The sequence below is a fragment of the Leiobunum rupestre genome, chromosome 5 (assembly GCF_980474605.1).
Source record: "Leiobunum rupestre chromosome 5, qqLeiRupe1.1.hap1, whole genome shotgun sequence".
In the NCBI taxonomy this organism is placed as follows: Eukaryota; Metazoa; Arthropoda; class Arachnida; order Opiliones; family Sclerosomatidae; genus Leiobunum; species Leiobunum rupestre.
The window spans coordinates 42,861,577-42,884,882 of NC_143388.1; the positions used below are offsets into that span (position 1 = coordinate 42,861,577).

The 23,306-nt window shown below is 38.4% G+C and overlaps 2 protein-coding genes and 21 non-coding genes across 23 annotated transcripts; 1 reads left to right on the top strand and 22 right to left on the bottom strand.

Annotated features, from left to right (window-relative positions):
• Nucleotides 1–520: 520 nt before the first annotated feature.
• On the bottom strand, nucleotides 521–592 carry TRNAE-UUC (transfer RNA glutamic acid (anticodon UUC)). The gene has a single exon. It is a non-coding gene; the product is annotated as a tRNA-Glu (tRNA).
• A 672-nt stretch (nucleotides 593–1,264) lies between these two features.
• TRNAE-UUC (transfer RNA glutamic acid (anticodon UUC)) lies at nucleotides 1,265–1,336 on the bottom strand. The gene has a single exon. It is a non-coding gene; the product is annotated as a tRNA-Glu (tRNA).
• A 488-nt stretch (nucleotides 1,337–1,824) lies between these two features.
• Nucleotides 1,825–1,896, bottom strand: TRNAE-UUC (transfer RNA glutamic acid (anticodon UUC)). Its single transcript has one exon. It is a non-coding gene; the product is annotated as a tRNA-Glu (tRNA).
• Nucleotides 1,897–2,382: 486 nt separating this feature from the next.
• On the bottom strand, nucleotides 2,383–2,454 carry TRNAE-UUC (transfer RNA glutamic acid (anticodon UUC)). The gene has a single exon. It is a non-coding gene; the product is annotated as a tRNA-Glu (tRNA).
• Nucleotides 2,455–2,755: 301 nt separating this feature from the next.
• Nucleotides 2,756–2,827, bottom strand: TRNAE-UUC (transfer RNA glutamic acid (anticodon UUC)). The gene has a single exon. It is a non-coding gene; the product is annotated as a tRNA-Glu (tRNA).
• A 115-nt stretch (nucleotides 2,828–2,942) lies between these two features.
• On the bottom strand, nucleotides 2,943–3,014 carry TRNAE-UUC (transfer RNA glutamic acid (anticodon UUC)). Its single transcript has one exon. It is a non-coding gene; the product is annotated as a tRNA-Glu (tRNA).
• Nucleotides 3,015–3,500: 486 nt separating this feature from the next.
• Nucleotides 3,501–3,572, bottom strand: TRNAE-UUC (transfer RNA glutamic acid (anticodon UUC)). Its single transcript has one exon. It is a non-coding gene; the product is annotated as a tRNA-Glu (tRNA).
• A 486-nt stretch (nucleotides 3,573–4,058) lies between these two features.
• TRNAE-UUC (transfer RNA glutamic acid (anticodon UUC)) lies at nucleotides 4,059–4,130 on the bottom strand. Its single transcript has one exon. It is a non-coding gene; the product is annotated as a tRNA-Glu (tRNA).
• Nucleotides 4,131–4,617: 487 nt separating this feature from the next.
• TRNAE-UUC (transfer RNA glutamic acid (anticodon UUC)) lies at nucleotides 4,618–4,689 on the bottom strand. The gene has a single exon. It is a non-coding gene; the product is annotated as a tRNA-Glu (tRNA).
• Nucleotides 4,690–4,803: 114 nt separating this feature from the next.
• Nucleotides 4,804–4,875, bottom strand: TRNAE-UUC (transfer RNA glutamic acid (anticodon UUC)). Its single transcript has one exon. It is a non-coding gene; the product is annotated as a tRNA-Glu (tRNA).
• A 115-nt stretch (nucleotides 4,876–4,990) lies between these two features.
• TRNAE-UUC (transfer RNA glutamic acid (anticodon UUC)) lies at nucleotides 4,991–5,062 on the bottom strand. The gene has a single exon. It is a non-coding gene; the product is annotated as a tRNA-Glu (tRNA).
• Nucleotides 5,063–5,363: 301 nt separating this feature from the next.
• Nucleotides 5,364–5,435, bottom strand: TRNAE-UUC (transfer RNA glutamic acid (anticodon UUC)). Its single transcript has one exon. It is a non-coding gene; the product is annotated as a tRNA-Glu (tRNA).
• A 713-nt stretch (nucleotides 5,436–6,148) lies between these two features.
• LOC149945132 (uncharacterized) lies at nucleotides 6,149–9,161 on the bottom strand. Its single transcript, XM_090175150.1, has 5 exons — nucleotides 9,010–9,161; nucleotides 8,551–8,927; nucleotides 8,077–8,489; nucleotides 7,533–8,007; nucleotides 6,149–7,469 (listed from the first exon to the last, which is right to left on the bottom strand). Exons 2-5 carry the CDS (start codon nucleotides 8,899–8,901, stop codon nucleotides 7,437–7,439), a joined length of 1,272 nt encoding a protein of 423 aa, XP_090031276.1. The 5' UTR covers nucleotides 8,902–8,927; nucleotides 9,010–9,161; the 3' UTR covers nucleotides 6,149–7,436.
• Nucleotides 6,292–7,162, top strand: LOC149945133 (uncharacterized). Its single transcript, XM_090175151.1, has 3 exons — nucleotides 6,292–6,534; nucleotides 6,614–6,835; nucleotides 6,931–7,162. The coding sequence occupies exons 1-3, from the start codon at nucleotides 6,380–6,382 to the stop codon at nucleotides 7,085–7,087; spliced, it is 534 nt and encodes a 177-aa protein (XP_090031277.1). The 5' UTR covers nucleotides 6,292–6,379; the 3' UTR covers nucleotides 7,088–7,162.
• A 396-nt stretch (nucleotides 9,162–9,557) lies between the features above and the next one.
• Nucleotides 9,558–9,629, bottom strand: TRNAE-UUC (transfer RNA glutamic acid (anticodon UUC)). The gene has a single exon. It is a non-coding gene; the product is annotated as a tRNA-Glu (tRNA).
• A 488-nt stretch (nucleotides 9,630–10,117) lies between these two features.
• On the bottom strand, nucleotides 10,118–10,189 carry TRNAE-UUC (transfer RNA glutamic acid (anticodon UUC)). The gene has a single exon. It is a non-coding gene; the product is annotated as a tRNA-Glu (tRNA).
• Nucleotides 10,190–10,304: 115 nt separating this feature from the next.
• On the bottom strand, nucleotides 10,305–10,376 carry TRNAE-UUC (transfer RNA glutamic acid (anticodon UUC)). The gene has a single exon. It is a non-coding gene; the product is annotated as a tRNA-Glu (tRNA).
• A 301-nt stretch (nucleotides 10,377–10,677) lies between these two features.
• TRNAE-UUC (transfer RNA glutamic acid (anticodon UUC)) lies at nucleotides 10,678–10,749 on the bottom strand. The gene has a single exon. It is a non-coding gene; the product is annotated as a tRNA-Glu (tRNA).
• A 115-nt stretch (nucleotides 10,750–10,864) lies between these two features.
• TRNAE-UUC (transfer RNA glutamic acid (anticodon UUC)) lies at nucleotides 10,865–10,936 on the bottom strand. Its single transcript has one exon. It is a non-coding gene; the product is annotated as a tRNA-Glu (tRNA).
• A 302-nt stretch (nucleotides 10,937–11,238) lies between these two features.
• Nucleotides 11,239–11,310, bottom strand: TRNAE-UUC (transfer RNA glutamic acid (anticodon UUC)). Its single transcript has one exon. It is a non-coding gene; the product is annotated as a tRNA-Glu (tRNA).
• A 114-nt stretch (nucleotides 11,311–11,424) lies between these two features.
• TRNAE-UUC (transfer RNA glutamic acid (anticodon UUC)) lies at nucleotides 11,425–11,496 on the bottom strand. Its single transcript has one exon. It is a non-coding gene; the product is annotated as a tRNA-Glu (tRNA).
• A 114-nt stretch (nucleotides 11,497–11,610) lies between these two features.
• TRNAE-UUC (transfer RNA glutamic acid (anticodon UUC)) lies at nucleotides 11,611–11,682 on the bottom strand. The gene has a single exon. It is a non-coding gene; the product is annotated as a tRNA-Glu (tRNA).
• Nucleotides 11,683–11,797: 115 nt separating this feature from the next.
• TRNAE-UUC (transfer RNA glutamic acid (anticodon UUC)) lies at nucleotides 11,798–11,869 on the bottom strand. The gene has a single exon. It is a non-coding gene; the product is annotated as a tRNA-Glu (tRNA).
• Nucleotides 11,870–23,306: the final 11,437 nt, after the last annotated feature.

Below are 23,306 nucleotides of genomic sequence, written 5' to 3' on the forward strand. Positions count from 1 at the left end.
AGCCAGATATCCTAGCCACTAGACCATATCGGATGAACGCATTTCTACTCTCTCGCCAATGCGCGCGCTTATAAGGCATGAAAACACGGTTTTTTTTTAAGAATCGAGATAAGGAAAATATAACCAATTTTTAAATATGAGGAGAAGCTCCGATACCAGGAATCGAACCCGGGCCTTCTGGGTGAAGAACTGATATCCTAGCCACTAGACCATATCGGATGAACGCAATTTCTACTCTCTCGCCAATGCGCGCGCTTATAAGGCATGAAAACACGGTTTTTTTTTAAGAATCGAGATAAGGAAAATATAACCAATTTTTAAATATGAGGAGAAGCTCCGATACCGGGAATTGCACCCGGGCCTTCTGGCTGAAAGCCAGATATCCTAGCCACTAGACCATATCGGGTGAACGCAATTTCTACTCTCTCGCCAATGCGCGCGCTTATAAGGCATGAAAACACGGTTTTTATTAAGAATCGAGATAAGGAAAATATAACCAATTTTTAAATATGAGGAGAAGCTCCGATACCGGGAATCGAACCCAGGCCTTCTGGGTGAAAGCCAGATATCCTAGCCACTAGACCATATCGGATGAACGCAATTTCTATTCTCTCGCCAATGCGCGCGCTTATAAGGCATGAAAACACGGTTTTTTTTAAGAATCGAGATAAGGAAAATATAACCAATTTTTAAATATGAGGAGAAGCACCGATACCGGGAATCGAACCCGGGCCTTCTGGCTGAAAGCCAGATATCCTAGCCACTAGACCATATCGGATGAACGCATTTCTACTCTCTCGCCAATGCGCGCGCTTATAAGGCATGAAAACACGGTTTTTTTTTAAGAATCGAGATAAGGAAAATATAACCAATTTTTAAATATGAGGAGAAGCTCCGATACCAGGAATCGAACCCGGGCCTTCTGGGTGAAGAACTGATATCCTAGCCACTAGACCATATCGGATGAACGCAATTTCTACTCTCTCGCCAATGCGCGCGCTTATAAGGCATGAAAACACGGTTTTTTTTTAAGAATCGAGATAAGGAAAATATAACCAATTTTTAAATATGAGGAGAAGCTCCGATACCGGGAATTGCACCCGGGCCTTCTGGGTGAAAGCCAGATATTCTAGCCACTAGACCATATCGGATGAACGCAATTTCTATTCTCTCGCCAATGCGCGCGCTTATAAGGCATGAAACACGGTTTTTTTTAAGAATCGAGATAAGGAAAAAATAACCAATTTTTAAATATGAGGAGGAGCTCCGATACCGGGAATCGAACCCGGGCCTTCTGGGTGAAAGCCAGATATCCTACCCACTAGACCATATCGGATGAACGCAATTTCTATTCTCTCGCCAATGCGCGCGCTTATAAGGCATGAAAACACGGTTTTTTTTAAGAATCGAGATAAGGAAAATATAACCAATTTTTAAATATGAGGAGAAGCACCGATACCGGGAATCGAACCCGGGCCTTCTGGGTGAAAGCCAGATATCCTAGCCACTAGACCATATCGGATGAACGCAATTTCTACTCTCTCGCCAATGCGCGCGCTTATAAGGCATAAAACACGTTTTTTTTTTTTAAGAATCGAGATAAGGAAAATATAACAAATTTTTAAATATGAGGAGAAGCTCCGATACCGGGAATTGCACCCGGGCCTTCCGGGTGAAAGCCAGATATCCTAGCCACTAGACCATATCGGATGAACGCATTTCTACTCTCTCGCCAATGCGCGCGCTTATAAGGCATGAAAACACGGTTTTTTTTTAAGAATCGAATTAAGGAAAATATAACCAATTTTTAAATATGAGGTGGAGCTCCGATACCGGGAATCGAACCCGGGCCTTCTGGGTGAAAGCCAGATATCCTAGCCACTAGACCATATCGGATGAACGCAATTTCTATTCTCTCGCCAATGCGCGCGCTTATAAGGCATGAAAACACGGTTTTTTTTAAGAATCGAGATAAGGAAAATATAACCAATTTTTAAATATGAGGAGAAGCACCGATACCGGGAATCGAACCCGGGCCTTCTGGGTGAAAGCCAGATATCCTAGCCACTAGACCATATCGGATGAACGCATTTCTACTCTCTCGCCAATGCGCGCGCTTATAAGGCATGAAAACACGGTTTTTTTTTAAGAATCGAGATAAGGAAAATATAACCAATTTTTAAATATGAGGAGAAGCTCCGATACCGGGAATCGCACCCGGGCCTTCTGGGTGAAAGCCAGATATCCTAGCCACTAGACCATATCGGATGAACGCAATTTCTACTCTCTCGCCAATGCGCGCGCTTATAAGGCATGAAAACACGGTTTTTATTAAGAATCGAGATAAGGAAAATATAACCAATTTTTAAATATGAGGAGAAGCTCCGATACCGGGAATCGAACCCGGGCCTTCTGGGTGAAAGCCAGATATCCTAGCCACTAGACCATATCGGATGAACGCAATTTCTATTCTCTCGCCAATGCGCGCGCTTATAAGGCATGAAAACACGGTTTTTTTTAAGAATCGAGATAAGGAAAATATAACCAATTTTTAAATATGAGGAGAAGCTCCGATACCGGGAATCGAACCCGGGCCTTCTGGGTGAAAGCCAGATATCCTAGCCACTAGACCATATCGTATGAACGCAATTTCTACTCTCTCGCCAATGCGCGCGCTTATAAGGCATGAAAACAAGTTTCTTTTTTAAGAATCGAGATAAGGAAAATATAACCAATTTTTAAATATGAGGAGAAGCTCCGATACCGGGAATCGAACCCGGGCCTTCTGGGTGAAAGCCAGATATCCTAGCCACTAGACCATATCGGATGAACGCAATTTCTACTCTCTCGCCAATGCGCGCGCTTATAAGGCATGAAAACAAGTTTCTTTTTTAAGAATCGAGATAAGGAAAATATAACCAATTTTTAAATATGAGGAGAAGCTCCGATACCGGGAATCGAACCCGGGCCTTCTGGGTGAAAGCCAGATATCCTAGCCACTAGACCATATCGGATGAACGCAATTTCTATTCTCTCGCCAATGCGCGCGCTTATAAGGCATGAAAACACGGTTTTTTTTAAGAATCGAGATAAGGAAAATATAACCAATTTTTAAATATGAGGAGAAGCTCCGATACCGGGAATTGAACCCGGGCCTTCTGGGTGAAAGCCAGATATCCTAGCCACTAGACCATATCGTATGAACGCAATTTCTATTCTCTCGCCAATGCGCGCGCTTATAAGGCATGAAATCACGGTTTTTTTTAAGAATCGAGATAAGGAAAATATAACCAATTTTTAAATAGGAGGAGAAGCTAAGATACCGGGAATTGAACCCGGGCCTTCTGGGTGAAAGCCAGATATCCTAGCCACTAGACCATATCGGATGAACGCAATTTCTACTCTCTCGCCAATGCGCGCGCTTATAAGGCATGAAAACACGGTTTTTTTTAAGAATCGAGATAAGGAAAATATAACCAATTTTTAAATATGAGGAGAAGCTCCGATACCGGGAATCGAACCCGGGCCTTCTGGGTGAAAGCCAGATATCCTAGCCACTAGACTATATCAGATGAACGCAATGTCTATTCTCTCGCCAATGCGCGCGCTTATAAGGCATGAAAACACGGTTTTTTTTAAGAATCGAGATAAGGAAAATATAACCAATTTTTAAATATGAGGAGAAGCACCGATACCGGGAATCGAACCCGGGCCTTCTGGGTGAAAGCCAGATATCCTAGCCACTAGACCATATCGGATGAACGCAATTTCTACTCTCTCGCCAATGCGCGCGCTTATAAGGCATAAAACACGTTTTTTTTTTAAGAATCGAGATAAGGAAAATATAACCAATTTTTAAATATGAGGAGAAGCTCCGATACCGGGAATTGCACCCGGGTCTTCCGGGTGAAAGCCAGATATCCTAGCCACTAGACCATATCGGATGAACGCATTTCTACTCTCTCGCCAATGCGCGCGCTTATAAGGCATGAAAACACGGTTTTTTTTTAAGAATCGAATTAAGGAAAATATAACCAATTTTTAAATATGAGGTGGAGCTCCGATACCGGGAATCGAACCCGGGCCTTCTAGGTGAAAGCCAGATATCCTAGCCACTAGACCATATCGGATGAACGCAATTTCTATTCTCTCGCCAATGCGCGCGCTTATAAGGCATGAAAACACGGTTTTTTTTAAGAATCGAGATAAGGAAAATATAACCAATTTTTAAATATGAGGAGAAGCACCGATACCGGGAATCGAACCCGGGCCTTCTGGGTGAAAGCCAGATATCCTAGCCACTAGACCATATCGGATGAACGCATTTCTACTCTCTCGCCAATGCGCGCGCTTATAAGGCATGAAAACACGGTTTTTTTTTAAGAATCGAGATAAGGAAAATATAACCAATTTTTAAATATGAGGAGAAGCTCCGATACCAGGAATCGAACCCGGGCCTTCTGGGTGAAGAACTGATATCCTAGCCACTAGACCATATCGGATGAACGCAATTTCTACTCTCTCGCCAATGCGCGCGCTTATAAGGCATGAAAACACGGTTTTTTTTTAAGAATCGAGATAAGGAAAATATAACCAATTTTTAAATATGAGGAGAAGCTCCGATACCGGGAATCGAACCCGGGCCTTCTGGGTGAAAGCCAGATATCCTAGCCACTAGACTATATCGGATGAACGCAATTTCTACTCTCTCGCCAATGCGCGCGCTTATAAGGCATGAAAACACGGTTTTTTTTAAGAATCGAGATAAGGAAAATATAACCAATTTTTAAATATGAGGAGAAGCTCCGATACCGGGAATCGAACCCGGGCCTTCTGGGTGAAAGCCAGATATCCTAGCCACTAGACCATATCGGATGAACGCAATTTCTACTCTCTCGCCAATGCGCGCGCTTATAAGGCATGAAAACACGGTTTTTTTTTAAGAATCGAGATAAGGAAAATATAACCAATTTTTAAATATGAGGAGAAGCTCCGATACCGGGAATCGAACCCGGGCCTTCTGGGTGAAAGCCAGATATCCTAGCCACTAGACCATATCGGATGAACGCAATTTCTATTCTCTCGCCAATGCGCGCGCTTATAAGGCATGAAAACACGGTTTTTTTTAAGAATCGAGATAAGGAAAATATAACCAATTTTTAAATATGAGGAGAAGCTCTGATACCGGGAATCGAACCCGGGCCTTCTGGGTGAAAGCCAGATATCCTAGCCACTAGACCATATCGGATGGACGCAGTTTCTACTCTCTCGCCAATGCGCGCGCTTATAAGGCATGAAAACAAGTTTCTTTTTTAAGAATCGAGATAAGGAAAATATAACCAATTTTTAAATATGAGGAGAAGCTCCGATACCGGGAATCGAACCCGGGCCTTCTGGGTGAAAGCCAGATATCCTAGCCACTAGACCATATCGGATGAACGCAATTTCTATTCTCTCGCCAATGCGCGCGCTTATAAGGCATGAAAACACGGTTTTTTTTAAGAATCGAGATAAGGAAAATATAACCAATTTTTAAATATGAGGAGAAGCTCCGATACCGGGAATTGAACCCGGGCCTTCTGGGTGAAAGCCAGATATCCTAGCCACTAGACCATATCGTATAAACGCAATTTCTATTCTCTCGCCAATGCGCGCGCTTATAAGGCATGAAATCACGGTTTTTTTTAAGAATCGAGATAAGGAAAATATAACCAATTTTTAAATAGGAGGAGAAGCTAAGATACCGGGAATTGAACCCGGGCCTTCTGGGTGAAAGCCAGATATCCTAGCCACTAGACCATATCGGATGAACGCAATTTCTACTCTCTCGCCAATGCGCGCGCTTATAAGGCATGAAAACACGGTTTTTTTTAAGAATCGAGATAAGGAAAATATAACCAATTTTTAAATATGAGGAGAAGCTCCGATACCGGGAATCGAACCCGGGCCTTCTGGGTGAAAGCCAGATTTCCTAGCCACTAGACTATATCAGATGAACGCAATGTCTATTCTCTCGCCAATGCGCGCGCTTATAAGGCATGAAAACACGGTTTTTTTTAAGAATCGAGATAAGGAAAATATAACCAATTTTTAAAGGTTACATTTAATAAAAATAAAAACCTATTTTTTCGTGAAGCTTACAGTATAATATATCCTAAAAACAGTTCATTTATTATTTTGTGACCGTAATTAATTTTTAATTCGCATTAGAAAGTGGATATTTAAGCAGACGACGCGATTCACTTCAAAACGGGAAAACGCTAGTGGTCACGTGTTTATATTAAGGCCGACGTCACAGGCGGGAATCTGCCTAAGCGGCAATTTAAACCTCGTGGTCGGTAGTCCTAAATTTCGAGTGATTTAATTTTACATTTTAGCGATGCAACAAATAGAACCATATAGATTTGAGCCAGAAAGAAATAGTAGTAGTTCTAGTGAGTCTGATATATCGGAAAATTATAGTTATAATGAATCAAATGATTCTGATGAATCAGATGATTATGGCCACCGCTTAGATGCAGATGTGAATACCTGGTGAGTGTATTTATTTTCAATTATTCAATTATTTAATTGGTTTCAACCATGTGATTAATTTTAAATGAATGCCAATTAGGTGTAGATGTACAAATTGTAAAGCTATGGCAACGGAGGATGAGTGTACGTGCTGTGTAGAGCAGAGAGAAGTTAGAAATAAAATGGAAGAAGTCTCGTGCATTACTCTACACCCTGGATTTGTGGCAGTGTGCCTAAATATTTATGTTTTAAACACAGCGTACCGATTATATGCCCGGAACTTTATAAGAAGGCTTGGGTTACCTAACAATGATCCAAATGCGTATGTATAACCATTGACAAATAATTTGTCAATGTATAAGTTTGGTTTTCATTATTATATTATAACAATTATTTCATTATTATTTTGGTTTTTAGACGATTCAGATATACAGCCTACAGGCAATTTGTTGGCATGATTTACAAAAATCTGGGTGAGCGATTGAGAGTAGTGATTCCATCATGTGTTATCTCTCGCATTCGTGCAAGATTTCCCTCACCAGATGACACTTACCAAGGATATCTACATGTTTAAATTTTAGTGATTGAGATTTAGTCAAATTCTTTAGAAAAGGTTCAGTTATATTTGTCATGAAAAAGTAAATGCTCCTGGAGTTTAATAAACTGGTCTCATTTTCAAAATAATTTACAAGGGTTGTCATTTTTAAAACTTTTTACAAATTTAAAATAAAATTAGAATTTTTTAATCAGTCAGACTGTTAAAGAATCATTAAACTACTTTTTTTGGCAAAATCTACTTGTAAATTTTGTAAGTAATTCTTCTTTAGGTGGGTGATTATATGAATATGAAAGGGGAGGTGGTACAATATCTTTTCCCAAAGACTTATTAGCTTCTTCGTAAGTGGGATAAATCTTTCTCATTTCTAGAACCTTTTGGTATAGCGTTTCGACATAACCTAAAATTAAAAATATTTTAATTTTTTTTCTCAAAATATCACAAATAAATTTAATAATCTCACCATAGGTAGAATCCTCCTTTCGAAATACCAAAGTAGGTTTCCCTTTATTGGCTCTGCAATGTTATCAGCTTCTTCCTTCTTCCACACCTCCATTATAGACGGATATAAATAATATTTCTGGATTAAATAGTAGGTTGACAATGAAAAGCAATGAATGTTTAATGTTTTGAGCATTCGAATGATATTAGTCGGATGGTTTCCGTTAAACAACATGCCAGCTGCTAATAACAAATTTCCAATGGGCAGTTTTCCATCGAGAGGTTGACTATACCAGCATTGAGAGTGTCCATTCACACAAAGAGATTCGATGCACACCATTGACCCCTTAATATATTTAATTTTCGCAGCAGTGGCCCCAAAGCAGTGTCGACAGAATGTGAAGAGTTGCATGAGGTTACTCATAAACACTATGAACTTTTTTCCTCCAGCCGGACCTTTGGGTAACTCTTCCTCAATATCAAAGTCAGAATCACTCCTGTTTTTAAATAAAGCATTATTTAAGACACAATTAAATGAAAGGAGATATAAAAATATTTTCCATTACTCTGATTCCGAAGAGGGTTCGTAAAATGAGGTATTAAGGTCATCTGGGTTGCAATCTTCATTTTTAATATCACTTGAGTAGTATTGAGTACTAGAATCAGCATAATCCTTAGATTGACAACTGCAAGAGGGCTTCAATTCCTCTGGCATAGGTAGCTTGTTTTCAGATTGACTTTTCTCGATAGTTTGCGTACTTTTTGAACGGAAATGCTTATTAATCTTAACCGTTTGTACTTTTCTGGATTTGAGCTGTAGATCCATCATAGTAAAAACATCTTGCATATCAGTCTGGATTGATATAGGATTTGGAGTAGGGTTCAAAGTTAAAACTTCCTCAACTGACATCTCTGCATTTGACACCACTCCAATTGTCTTAGCTTCGGTCTCAGCCTCACCCAGAATGTTTTCTATTTCCTAAATTATTGAACAATGTTTTTAAATCTTTTAAAATAATATAACCCTGGATAATTCTTACTAGTTTCTTTTGCCTTTTTGATATAAGACTCCTTGGACGTTTGGTTTCCTTTTCTTTTTGGTATGCAAAGATAGTCGGAATTGCTCCTTTAACTAACATCCGTTTAGGCCAAAAAGTGCTTTCAACACCAAGACTTTGAAGAAATTCAGCGTTTGTATTTGTTTCAAAACAACTAGTTTCGAAATGTTTTTGACATAATCTCGAGTGCTTCGTGGGTTTAAAGTTCTTCCTTTTTACTTTAGACACCCATATTTTTAATAGCGATGAGTTATCCAGAGGAAACTTGAAAAAACTATTCTTTCCCTTGCTATAAGCCGAATTACAACCGTACGCACTGCAGTAAACCACCATAGTCTATACTTTATTTAATTTAAGTACTAGAATATTAAAAAATAACAATAAAAATTAGGCAAGAGTTAACTCAAAGTAAGGCCCTAAAAGGCTAAAGCGCGGAAGTACCGTAGACGATCGCTGTGACGGAGCCTGATAGAGAGAGGAATTCCCTTTTTTGACGTCAGCGCACCAAGCGCCGTTTTTTCCCCCTTTTTGCCCGTTTTGGGGGACGCCAGAGATAGAAGCGTGTATTGCGGCAAAGTACGTCTTTCTTAAATGTAACCTTTAAATATGAGGAGAAGCACCGATACCGGGAATCGAACCCGGGCCTTCTGGGTGAAAGCCAGATATCCTAGCCACTAGACCATATCGGATGAACGCAATTTCTACTCTCTCGCCAATGCGCGCGCTTATAAGGCATAAAACACGTTTTTTTTTTAAGAATCGAGATAAGGAAAATATAACCAATTTTTAAATATGAGGAGAAGCTCCGATACCGGAAATTGCACCCGGGCCTTCCGGGTGAAAGCCAGATATCCTAGCCACTAGACCATATCGGATGAACGCATTTCTACTCTCTCGCCAATGCGCGCGCTTATAAGGCATGAAAACACGGTTTTTTTTTAAGAATCGAATTAAGGAAAATATAACCAATTTTTAAATATGAGGTGGAGCTCCGATACCGGGAATCGAACCCGGGCCTTCTAGGTGAAAGCCAGATATCCTAGCCACTAGACCATATCGGATGAACGCAATTTCTATTCTCTCGCCAATGCGCGCGCTTATAAGGCATGAAAACACGGTTTTTTTTTAAGAATCGAGATAAGGAAAATATAACCAATTTTTAAATATGAGGAGAAGCACCGATACCGGGAATCGAACCCGGGCCTTCTGGGTGAAAGCCAGATATCCTAGCCACTAGACCATATCGGATGAACGCATTTCTACTCTCTCGCCAATGCGCGCGCTTATAAGGCATGAAAACACGGTTTTTTTTTAAGAATCGAGATAAGGAAAATATAACCAATTTTTAAATATGAGGAGAAGCTCCGATACCAGGAATCGAACCCGGGCCTTCTGGGTGAAGAACTGATATCCTAGCCACTAGACCATATCGGATGAACGCAATTTCTACTCTCTCGCCAATGCGCGCGCTTATAAGGCATGAAAACACGGTTTTTTTTTAAGAATCGAGATAAGGAAAATATAACCAATTTTTAAATATGAGGAGAAGCTCCGATACCGGGAATCGAACCCGGGCCTTCTGGGTGAAAGCCAGATATCCTAGCCACTAGACCATATCGGATGAACGCAATTTCTACTCTCTCGCCAATGCGCGCGCTTATAAGGCATGAAAACACGGTTTTTTTTTAAGAATCGAGATAAGGAAAATATAACCAATTTTTAAATATGAGGAGAAGCTCCGATACCGGGAATCGAACCCGGGCCTTCTGGGTGAAAGCCAGATATCCTAGCCACTAGACCATATCGGATGAACGCAATTTCTATTCTCTCGCCAATGCGCGCGCTTATAAGGCATGAAAACACGGTTTTTTTTAAGAATCGAGATAAGGAAAATATAACCAATTTTTAAATATGAGGAGAAGCTCTGATACCGGGAATCGAACCCGGGCCTTCTGGGTGAAAGCCAGATATCCTAGCCACTAGACCATATCGGATGAACGCAATTTCTACTCTCTCGCCAATGCGCGCGCTTATAAGGCATGAAAACACGGTTTTTTTTTAAGAATCGAGATAAGGAAAATATAACCAATTTTTAAATATGAGGAGAAGCTCCGATACCGGGAATCGAACCCGGGCCTTCTGGGTGAAAGCCAGATATCCTAGCCACTAGACCATATCGGATGAACGCAATTTCTACTCTCTCGCCAATGCGCGCGCTTATAAGGCATGAAAACACGGTTTTTTTTTAAGAATCGAGATAAGGAAAATATAACCAATTTTTAAATATGAGGAGAAGCTCCGATACCGGGAATCGAACCCGGGCCTTCTGGGTGAAAGCCAGATATCCTAGCCACTAGACCATATCGGATGAACGCAATTTCTATTCTCTCGCCAATGCGCGCGCTTATAAGGCATGAAAACACGGTTTTTTTTAAGAATCGAGATAAGGAAAATATAACCAATTTTTAAATATGAGGAGAAGCACCGATACCGGGAATCGAACCCGGGCCTTCTGGGTGAAAGCCAGATATCCTAGCCACTAGACCATATCGTATGAACGCAATTTCTACTCTCTCGCCAATGCGCGCGCTTATAAGGCATGAAAACACGGTTTTTTTTTTAAGAATCGAGATAAGGAAAGTATAAACAATTTTTAAATATGAGGAGAAGCTCCGATACCGGGAATCGAACCCGGGCCTTCTGGGTGAAAGCCAGATATCCTAGCCACTAGACTATATCGGATGAACGCAATTTCTATTCTCTCGCCAATGCGCGCGCTTATAAGGCATGAAAACACGTTTTTTTTTAAGAATCGAGATAAGGAAAATATAACCAATTTTTAAATATGAGGAGAAGCTCCGATACCGGGAATCGAACCCGGGCCTTCTGGGTGAAAGCCAGATACCCTAGCCACTAGACTATATCGGATGAACGCAATTTCTATTCTCTCGCCAATGCGCGCGCTTATAAGGCATGAAAACACGGTTTTTTTTAAGAATCGAGATAAGGAAAATATAACCAATTTTTAAATATGAGGAGAAGCTCCGATACCGGGAATCGAACCCGGGCCTTCTGGGTGAAAGCCAGATATCCTAGCCACTAGACCATATCGGATGAACGCAATTTCTACTCTCTCGCCAATGCGCGCGCTTATAAGGCATGAAAACACGGTTTTTTTTTAAGAATCGATATAAGGAAAATATAACCAATTTTTAAATATGAGGAGAAGCTCCGATACCGGGAATCGAACCCAGGCCTTCTGGGTGAAAGCCAGATATCCTAGCCACTAGACCATATCGGATGAACGCAATATCTATTCTCTCGCCAATGCGCGCGCTTATAAGGCATGAAAACACGGTTTTTTTTAAGAATCGAGATAAGGAAAATATAACCAATTTTTAAATATGAGGAGAAGCACCGATACCGGGAATCACCGATACCGGGAATCGAACCCGGGCCTTCTGGGTGAAAGCCAGATATCGTAGCCACTAGACCATATCGGATTAGCACTTAAACTTATCTCTGGTTACTTCTGTAAAACCCAATGATGGCCGAATAGTGGTTTAACCTATGGATAGTACAGTTGGGCCTCCATCCATATTTGAGTATAAATGTCTACTTGACCAACCTGTTTTTACTGTTGGGAAGATGGAGTTTCTTTTGTAAAACCTAATGGTGGCCCATTACTGATTTTGTGTGTAGGTAACCGACATGGTTTTCCTACAAAATTAGTTGTTTCTTAACAGCAGTATATGTTATTTCAACCATAAAAATTACTTTTGGTGAAAATATATAAATACAAATGGTTTTATTATTAAAAAAAACCCATCAAATATATATTTTTAAACCAACGCGAAAAATAAGTAGGAACCAACCAAAATTCCTTGTGTTTAAATTAAGTAAATGAACAATTAATTGCGAAACATAATACGTTTTTTATTTCATTAAAAAAATTATCAGCATTATTTAAAAAATAACATTATTCGTCCTTATCGTGTTCAATGATGTTTTCAGCTTCTTCTGTATTTTTTTTTCGTTTTTCCCTTCCTCCTTCACGGTTTGGTGCATACTTTATCCAGTTTTTTTATTATCGCCTCAACATCAAAGTTTTCAGATCCTTTGATGTTTACTTGAACGACTTCTAAAGTAGAATAAATTAAGTTAGGTCTGTTATACTAAAAATAATTAAAACAGTAAATTATAGTTATAATTATAGGGTTATTCGATAATTTGGTAATAGCATAAGTCTATAACATTCTTCTCTTTGGGAAATATTTTACTGAGAACAATTCATGGAATGACGTCCTCATGGTAAGAAGATCATCCCCTAACGAGGCGCTGTTATGGCTATTCGAGACCAAAGAGCGAGCGGACTTATGTAAATGTTTTTCAACTTATGGTAATAGTAAAAGTTAAAGTTGAATTTCAATATAATTTACCAATAATAACATCTTTTAACTTTCAAGTCCTTGAATGAATTTTTGCCGCTCGCTCCTATCCAATTATATTTTAATATCAAGTTGTGTGAAAATACTTTTTTCAACAAGATTCTGCCTGTATCTTTAATTCGTTTTCCCCCATAAGTAGAAAGTTTTAAAACCTATAAAAGCAAACATGTTAGGTAAATACAACCACCAGGGCCTTAGCTAGAGAAAATGGCGACAGGGGCGAGCTGCAATTTTGGCTCCCCCTAGTATAATAATATGGACCAATTTTGCCACCCCTATACGTATAATTTTAAATAAAATACAATTTTTTTTCTTATTTTCCTCATTCTCAAGTAAATGTTCCAAAATATATAAATCTTCAAGGGATTGCAAAGGTAGGGGGGGGGGCAACCCTTCTATGTCACCAAGGTCTAAAGGATTTATCCCATTTGATTGCCTTTAATTTTTCAATATCTCATCAACTTTGAAATTAAGCTCTGACATCATTAGAAAGACACCTTTTAGGATTTTGGTTTGGCTGACATCTAAAAACCAAAAAGATTACAAATGGGTGAAAAAAATTAAATTCTAATTTCGTATTCTTGAAAAAATGTACCTTCGAAGATGGTGCGTTTGCTGCTAGAGGGGACGACTGAGGCCGATCTCGAGGCTACACAATCATTGAAATATCAAGAAATTAATTTCCAACTTAAGAGAACTAAGAACTTCAAATAATAGTTAATATTTACATTCAGCTGTCTTAAACAATTTCTAATGTATTCTGAATCGAATCTCATATTTATTTCCTCAGGGGCTGAAAACTCATTCATATTTTATAACATTTTTACATTAAAATAAATTTAAAGCAACTTACAATTTATTCTTTCATGTCGATTTGACATTTGTCTATTTCCATTTCCATGTCCGTAACCATTCCAGTCATGTTTAGTACGAAATGACCTATCACGCCTAATTAGACTACCATCACCGCTTTCAATTTCAAATGACTTTTCCTGCGGATTATAATTCTTAAAAGACGTTTTTGGCGTCATACGCCTTTCCTTGCTTTGACTTGGATAATCGGTGTCGGTTTCAGCTCCGAGTGGAGGGGGAGTACTAGAGCCAATTCCAACATGAGGACGACTTGAAGAGGAAGTTTGGTAATATATATTCTTTTTGACGACGTGGAAGAGGAAATGTGGAAGGTTTATTAGATTTTTTTTAATGACGATAGGAAGACGTGGACGACTTGAAGAGGAAGTGTGGTAAGTGTGTGTTTTTTTTATTCGAGGATGACGTGGAAGACGTAGACGACGTGGACGACTTGAAGATGTAGTGTGGTAAGTGGGTATTTCGTTATTCCAGGTCGACGAGGAAGACTTGGATGACTAGGTGAGGAAGTGTGGTAAGTTTTTTTAGGAAGCCGTGGATTACTTAAAGAGGAATCGTATGTTATATATATATATATATATATATATATATATATATATATATATATATATATTTTAGGATGACTTGAAGAGGAAGTGTGGTCATCATTCATCATCTATTTTATGAAGAAAGGAAAAGTAACGTAATATATAGCACGTTTTTATTTATTTATTATTTTTTTTGACGATGAGAAAGATGAGGACGACTTGAAGAGGAAGTGTGGTCATCATTCATAATTTTTATTAGAAAGGAAAAGTAACGTAATATGTTTTTTTTAATAAATATTCGTAATAAATCTAAATTTTCTATTATAAATTTCATTAACAATTTTAAAGCTACGAGGCTCGAATTATATTGAACTAACTCGGCCTGCAGCTGCAAGAACTTTAACATATAGGTGACGGTCAAAATTCCGCTGTTAAAGCTCTGGCAAATTTACCTCCGCAGGTATACGTTACGTAGCTCTTCTGTAGCTGAAGTATCTCTTGCATGTAAAAGACCGTGACGGCATGTAAACAGTAAGCTGTTTGATTTCTTACACGTATATTAAAATGATACTCATCGTAAATATCAACTATTTGGGGTCCTCTCCTCCGTCAACCAATAAATAGAGTGCAAAATTGCCAACATCTCCGCACTAAAAATATCAGCCGTAGTTGGAAGATAAAACTGCCGATATAAAAATTCCCCAACGTTAAAGAAAACGACGAACGAAAAGCCAACATGGGCGAGAGTTTTAGAAAAATCTGTGAATATTTCCAGAATAGATGGTTGTTGACCAGGGTGAATAGCAAATGATGGGCTATCCTTCAAGTAACCATTACCAGGAACGGAAACCGAGCAATGAATACTGTCCCTACCAAGAATGTATATAGCTTCGGAAGACAGACGACTCCTTATTGATGGTGAGGTGAACAGGCTGAATGCCTGTCAGGACCAGTAAACTCTGGGTTGATGTTGTACGGTATGACCGTGATCTGCTCAATAGACAGATTCTCTGAATGGAGTAGAGTTTACGCAACAAAAGAGAGTTCTTTGATTCTTTCCACCAAACACCACAAGCGTATGTTATTAGGCGCTCTATACCGCGTTTATAAATATGTTTAAGGGCCAGTCCTTTTATACCCCAAAGTTTGCGAGCCAGATTTTGAGTTAAGGTCGCCGCCTTAGTCTTGACAATCTCCAGATGTGGTAACCAGGTCAATCGGGCATCTAAACATACACCTAAATAATCCATCACTTGGACATTACAAACGGCTAGTTTTAATAAAAGTCAAAGCCTTAGATTTTGAAAGAGAGAGTACTAATTTATTTTCCTCGAGCCAATGTGAAATTAGAGATAACACCGAACAACCCTTAACTTCCAGAGCACGTCGTGAAGATGCGGAGATGGAACTTAAAATGTCATCTGCAAATGATTGAATGGTACTGGCAATGGGAAATTCGATATTAAATGAGGAGTCACAAACGACATTCCATAAAGTAGGTCCTAGACATGAGTTCTGAGGGACACCACGAGAAACAGATCGACGAACAGTAAAATTTGGAGATTGGAAGGTGACAACACGATCGGTTAAGAAGGATTCGATAATATAGTATAAGTTTCTAAAACATTTCTTTTTACGTAATGAATTAAGAATACTAGGTATCCAGACATCGAAAGCGCCTTGAATATCTAAAAAAATAAGGGTAGTATACTGATTGTTTGAACGATTTGTTAAGATTGTATTGACGGTAGAAGATAAAGCATGTTAAGTAGATTTGCCTGGACCAAAGCCGAATTGCCTATTGTCTAACAAGGAATTGATTCTATGAAATGAGAAAGACGTTGAGTTAAAAGTTTGTCTAAAATTTTGCCAAAGGAGGGGGTAATACAAATAATACGATATGAGTTAGAATATTGAGGGTCACGACCAGGTTTATTTAAAGTTTTAATGCGAGACGACTTCCATAATTTAGGAAAATAGGCAAACGATAAACAAGCCTTATATAAGTGAGTGAGTATACATTCGTTATCTTTATTTTTATACCCCCGTACCGTAAGTTGTATACAATAAATTTATTTTTAACTTTCTTTTTACTAATGTTGCTCTGCGGTTTCGTAAGTACGGTCCAGGGTGAAGGCAATAGGGTACCGCGCCATGTGACAGTAGCTTTAATGAGGCTACATTCAAATAATTCAATATTGGTCGAATGTTCATTTTTTTAATCATTACATCGTTAATTCAACTCTTATTAATCCAGCATTTCACCTCGCCCCAAAACCTGATAGTGCTCCGCAGATCCGGCTCCGAGGATAAGTCGGAGCCGGAGACGGAGCCAAAACTCGGCTCCCCTAAAAAGTCGGAGCCGGAGCAAAATCCAATTGCACTAATTATTTTTTAAAGCGCATGTATATATTAAGATAAAACTAATGTTTCTGTGAAATAATACACTATTGTGTTTCAAAAGCTAATCAAAGCGTTAAATAAACTTCACAACATCATCATTCATCAATACTAAAAAAAAAATATTTTATTTTATTTTTAAACAAGATAGATAACAAAGTTACCAGTGGAGTGTACCACTGCTACTCTAGGACTCGTAAATTCATTACAAAATAGGGAGCGTCGATTAATTACGTGAGGCGGTTTTGGTGATTTTTCGACCCCCCCTTGGCGAGATGTCGTGAGATTTGGCTCGACCCCCTCCCCCCACTAATATCTTGTGAGATTTTTCAAAATGCGTACTTTTAGTGTAAATACGTTAATCTGTGTTTGATTGCGTTGGATTATTTTAAAAAACATAATTTGCTTAATTATTTATATTTAAGACTAGTATTTTAGACAGAACGTAGTCTAGAATCACAGTGAGAAAATCGAACAATAAAATACTTAAATTTTAAGTAATAAGGAACTACTAAAATTCGTAAAAGAATATTCATTCTAATTCAGTCCACGGGGACTCATGTGTGGTCTCAAGAGTTACTACTGGAACCAACATGTCCATGTGATTTCCGCGGCTCCAGATCCGGCTCCGGCCTTCACCGGAACTGGATAGGGTTTAAGTCGGAACCAGAGCCATGCGGAGCACCAAAACCTGATAAGAGCCGTATTTCTTCATTTGAGACTATGGTTTCTGGATTAAATTAAACGTCTTTAAGATTTATATTATTATTATTTAAGGCAGATGTCGACCCAATGTTCGCCGAACTAAAGCGAAAAATCTACAATTATGATAAGATACGACTGACAGTTCTGGATTTTGTAGAAAAAGGGATCCTGAAAAACTTAGTCAAAGAACGATCAGTTCTAATTATATCCGACATTAACTTGAAAATCGCTGCCTTGGAGTCGTTTTACTTCTGGCAGTACTCCGTTTTGGATTTCATGCAGAAGTACTACTACTCTCGATTGTTGTGGACAGCTCCAGTGATTTCCCCTTTTTCTGATAATAGCACGAAAAAGGATCTACTGGAAAGACAAATTTCTCGTTAGTACACAACCCTAACAATTGTCAGTAAAACAATTGAACCTTGAAATAACCGATGACGCAAACGAACCTTATATTATACCTTTCTTATAAATATCCAGGTATAATCAGGGGGTTGTAAAATAATGCGCTTGATGTATTGTATGTGTATATATCCTTATGAAAATCAACATAAAAATTTGTTTAAATCAAAAACCAATTAGAACTAAGTGTATAAATAAAATTTAGAATTGTTAACTTAAGCTTAAACGTTAATTTAAACTTTAAAAAAATGTAATATTGTAGTTCTTTAAAAAATTATATTTTTCCATTGGCTATATGAAAATTTCGCAACTCTTATCTTTTGCAGTTTCTGAAACAATTCCCAGACAGATAAATCGAAACACCCTGTATATCCTAATTAAAATCAACATAAAAAATTTGTTAAATTAAAAGCCAATTAAAATTTAGTGCATAAATAAAATCTAGAATTGTTAACTTTAGCGTTAATAGAAACTTTAAAAAAATGTAAAATTTATGTTCTTTAGAATATGATATTTTTCCATTGACTTTATGTAGCGTATTTTCCCTTGCCGGGAGTGAATATTTTCTTTGGTATAAAGTATTGATGCTTATATGCTGTGTAAACGTGGGAATTTTCCACGATCCCCCATGTACACTCTGATAAATAAGTCTTCGGCCGTTGAGATTTTGGCACTTATTTGCGATTATCTCAAAAACTATGAAAGATAGCAAGTTGAAATCAACTTTATTTTTTATATTTTACTAATATCTTTCATACCTATGTCTTGATTCACGTGTAGCATTTCCATATCCGCAGGAACCGCCAAATATCGTTTTTGACAACTTTTTTAATAATGATGGATTCACAAGGGTCGATTCATATATAGAAAGTGTCATTGTTATCCGGCTACGTCGAACGGCTGCTAAGATATGGCCTATCGAACATTCGGGTCTCATTCGGAAAATTCTAAAATGCTCGAGGCGACCGAGAAATAATATCTTATTGTTGAGGAAAAAAACAACTTTCGTCGTTTCATTGCGGGTAACACAATAAGCATATATATATTGCTTTAACGAGTTGTTGGAACGGTGTGGTTATATGCCGGATTAATAATATTGATGAATTAGGCATTTTAGAATTTTCCGAATGAGGCCCGAATGTTCGATAATCCATATCTTAGCAGCCGTTCGATCAGAGAACAGATATCAACTGATAAACGTAAAAGGATTTCAGAATATCACCAACTTGTGTAGATTATCCGCAGATGGATTAAAAAACTGATTGTTTGGTTTGAAGCACTTCGCGAAAAACTAAATCCAAAGCCATTTCCCTGACTCAAAAGAAGATGTTGTAGAAGATGCTGACGGATAAATACAAAACAGAAACAGAATACCTTAAATACGCCATGTCTAAATCTGATATTAAAGCTAGAAACCCAATTTCTTATTTCATAGATCTGCAATTTGTTTCGGATGTGAATGAATAAGAGTAGGGAGCAAAGACAACAGCGAATTCTGTTACCAACGTTTGAGACTATGATAATTTATTTATTGAAGTGAGATTACAGACATCACTAGTAAGATTTGTTATTTCAGTGTGCAATTATTTATATGATATATTATTTAAAAAAATTCGCTCTGGAAGCTTCATTTGAGGATTTTTATTTCGCTGCCCTGAATCCCTTTTTTTCTTTTATATTCATTTCTTAAAATAAATAATAATAATGAACTTTATAGCACCATCACATTTTAATTTCCAATTGCTTTAAATTCTTGGCTATAAATGGATCAATTTGGAGGCGTTCTAGATGTTTGAATCAAACAGATATGAGAGTTCATTAAACCAGATAAAATATTATGTAACAGATACTGTAACAAAAACCCATTTCCTCCATTAAATTGGTAATTTCTAAATCACCAGTCAGAAAGTAATTTTTTGTATAAAAAAGGCTATTCAAGCTAATAGAGTTGTTTTCAGATATTACCATTTTATTAATGAAATTTTAACTCAGGCAGTTTAATTTCATTTATTCGCATTTTACAATGGTGTGTTTAAATATTGATCTGATCAATGAGCCAGGTTTGGATACTTATAATATTTCAAATCTGCTTTTTCTTTCCCAGCTGTGCGACGGCGTGTCTTTGAATGAGGGGCGGTGGCCCTTAGGGTATACTTGTTCAAAACTAAACCGTCTTCCCTTTTCTTTTGTCGCCCTTGATCAGTTTCAAAGTAACGCAAATGTCTAGAAAAAATTAATTTGGTCGGCATAAAGTAACTCTTTTTATAAATTGGCTTTTGTACGAAAATTTACTATAATCATATAATCAGATAACTACTATAAAGAGGGCAAATTCATATCTGAAAAGTTTAATTCTCAACCTTTTAAAGGGTGATTTTACGCATTGTAAATTTGTGCAATCACCATTTTCAAATCATTTATTGTACGAATTAGTCTAGTTTATATTTGAAGTCTCCTTTTTGAAGGTAGAGATCGTTAATAATTAAAATTGGTTCTTTTGGGCTCTACTGATATCGGCTCAAGGCAAACACCAATGGCCGTCAAATTATCGCAAAGCATTGAACGAGTACACAGGATCATTGCATTAAATTAACTACCTTCCAAAGTAACATAAAATTTCCAATTAAATTTTTGAAAATTCAGTACATGATGTATTTAGCCAGGCACTATTTTTCTAACGAAACATATTTTAAAAATTTGCGGGAGCCTGAAAAGGTATGTTTCCAGCGAATAACAGAAGCAATGTATAGGGTGCAGGGCGGGATTAAGGGCAGTGGTCACAAAGCGGCCAATTGCCCCTGGGCGCCGAAGTAATTTCTTTATCAAATCACGAGATCTCAGGATGTCACGTTTTGAATCCCTCCCTCTTTGTGTTCTGAGCTCATTGGACGGCACTCAACTATATATTGCCTTCGGTAGAAACTCTGCTTAATCCGACACTGATAGAGTGCCATAATAAAACATTAAATGTAAAAATCTAAGTCATATTTTAATAAAGTTGACACTGATCTTTCGAATATCACTTATCTTAAGTGTTATCTAAGATATGTTATACTGATAGAGTCCTATAATACTAAATAAGATTTAAATATGCAAGCAGCTACTTGTTAGTTTCGTGAAGAAAAACCACGCCCCTCCGCCTCAGGTAAAAGATGAAGACCCTCCCCTGTGAGCGCGAGCTAGATTTCTACAAGGACAGAGAATATCTTCTGGGAATCATTTATAACCGAAGATTTAGTTGCGGCTAATAATAATAAAGCGCAAATACATTTTCCTTGTCACCAACCATCAGCCGTCTATTTCAAATTGTCATTAAAAAGTTTTACACACCTGTTCTTTTAAAGCATCTTCGAGGCGTCTTGAGTAAAAAAAGTGAAGAAATGTTCGTTCGTAGTGTGTAACGCTCATTTTTAAAAGTGTTATATAAAGATTAGTGTTATTTAAAACTTATTGCATTTAAAATATTTCCTATTTAGATTAGTGTTATTTAAAACTTATGACATTTAGTTTTTAAGTCCCTTTTATATTTTTCAATTTCTTACGGGTGTCCAAGTCGTAAAAGGGTATCATTAGTATTTTTCTTGTAAAATGTATTATTGTTGTCCGTGTAAAATATCGTATCCTCTCTACATGTGGCTCTCCCCTAACCAGCGTTCGGTGCTAGGAAAGCGCGCACATCTTGACTCATCCATTGTGCGCTATAACCCCTCTCTCTCTCTCTCTATTGTTGAATACTCGGCGTCGTATCGTAAATGACTTAAAGATGCGCGCTCTCTATTGTACGGCGTTCGGACGTCAATAGTAAACTATTGAAAGAAGCGTTATTTCAAACGGCCACCTTTAAAAATAAAAACTACAACCACGTGTACCCTTCTCGAAAGCCACGTGGCGACATGTGGTACCGTCGTGCGACCTTCTTCCTGGGAAAGACACCAGATGATTTCATCTTTCTCCTTTTATACACGAACCTTCTACAGCCAATAATCTTAAAGCCAAGTCGCCTACTCCAAGCTACCCTTAACCTTTTAACCTCTCCAATAAGATGCCACCAAATGTCAGTTTCCGTAATTAAACCACGCCTACTGAAATGGTGCTGAACAAAACCAGGGAGTTAGAGAGATTTTATGTTAGACAGAGACAGAGAGATGGAGTGAGTCCTCAGAGGCCTGAGTAAGTCCTCAGGGTCCTGAGGGACGGAAGAGCCAGAGATCGGACAGAGCCAGAGACCGGACCGAGCCAGAGACCGGACAGAGCCAGAGACCGGACAGAGCCAGAGATCGGACAGAGCCAGAGGTCGGACAGAGCCAGAGTTCGGATCGAGCCAGAGGTCGGACAGAGCCCGAGATCGGACAGAGCCAGAGTTCGGACAGAGCCAGAATTCGGATCGAGCCAGAGTTCGGATCGAGCCAGAGAGTGGGCCGAGTTAAAGAGCGGACAGAGCCAAAGGGTTAAGGAGACCCAAACGAGCGACGTTGAACGGCACCAGACCGTTTCATCAATCGGTGAGCGAAAGCCACAGGCTTCAAACTATTGTTATAAAGAGAGAGAGCCCGCGTATCCCCCCCCCGCGTATTTCGTGTTTTTGCATGCTTATTGTTATTATTATTAAGTGTTTAAGTATTTTATTGTTATTTGTATTGTTATTATTATTTTGGTTTATAATATATTAAACCGTTTGGACACCCATACTCTCGTTGTATATTTACCTATATCATACCCCTAGACATTCTTGAACCCGGTTACTTAACGTTAAGGTTGTTTTTCACGAGATTCCTTCTACTTTGCTAACGCTAGGGAAACCAATAGACACGTTTAATTCGTCATCAAGAAAATAGCGTTGCATTCTGGGGGTCCGTCCGGGATATTTAAAAAGGGTTTCCCAATTCTAGAAGGTTTCCGTGAGGAGTTTTTGGTTTTGAAAATTTGATTTTTTTTTCGGTTTTGAAAATTTGGGTTTATGAGCGATCTGGATAGTGATTCTGTTTGTGAGACCTTTTTCTGTGTAGACTGCATCCCTAGCTTGGGTAAATTCCATAGTTTTAGTTCCTGTATTAGAACATTTCAAACCCTAGAACGCCAAGAGAGGTATAACAAATTTCCCCACTTAAGAGAGAATAGTTCTCTCGCTCCTACTCTCCCAATTGGCAGGTAACCCCAAACCAAATACTGCCGAGGGTCACTTGTTAACTGCTTTGGTTAACAAATTACAGGCGCTCAAAGCTAACCTGCCAAATAAATAGCAGTAGACCCAGACAAAGTAAAATCTATTAGAGAGTACCCCCCCTCCCAGAAATGTAAATCAAGTTCGGAGATTTTTGGGAATGGCGTCGTATTATCGCAAATTCATCCCTAGTTTCGCGAAAATGGCGGAGCCAGTCACGCGGCT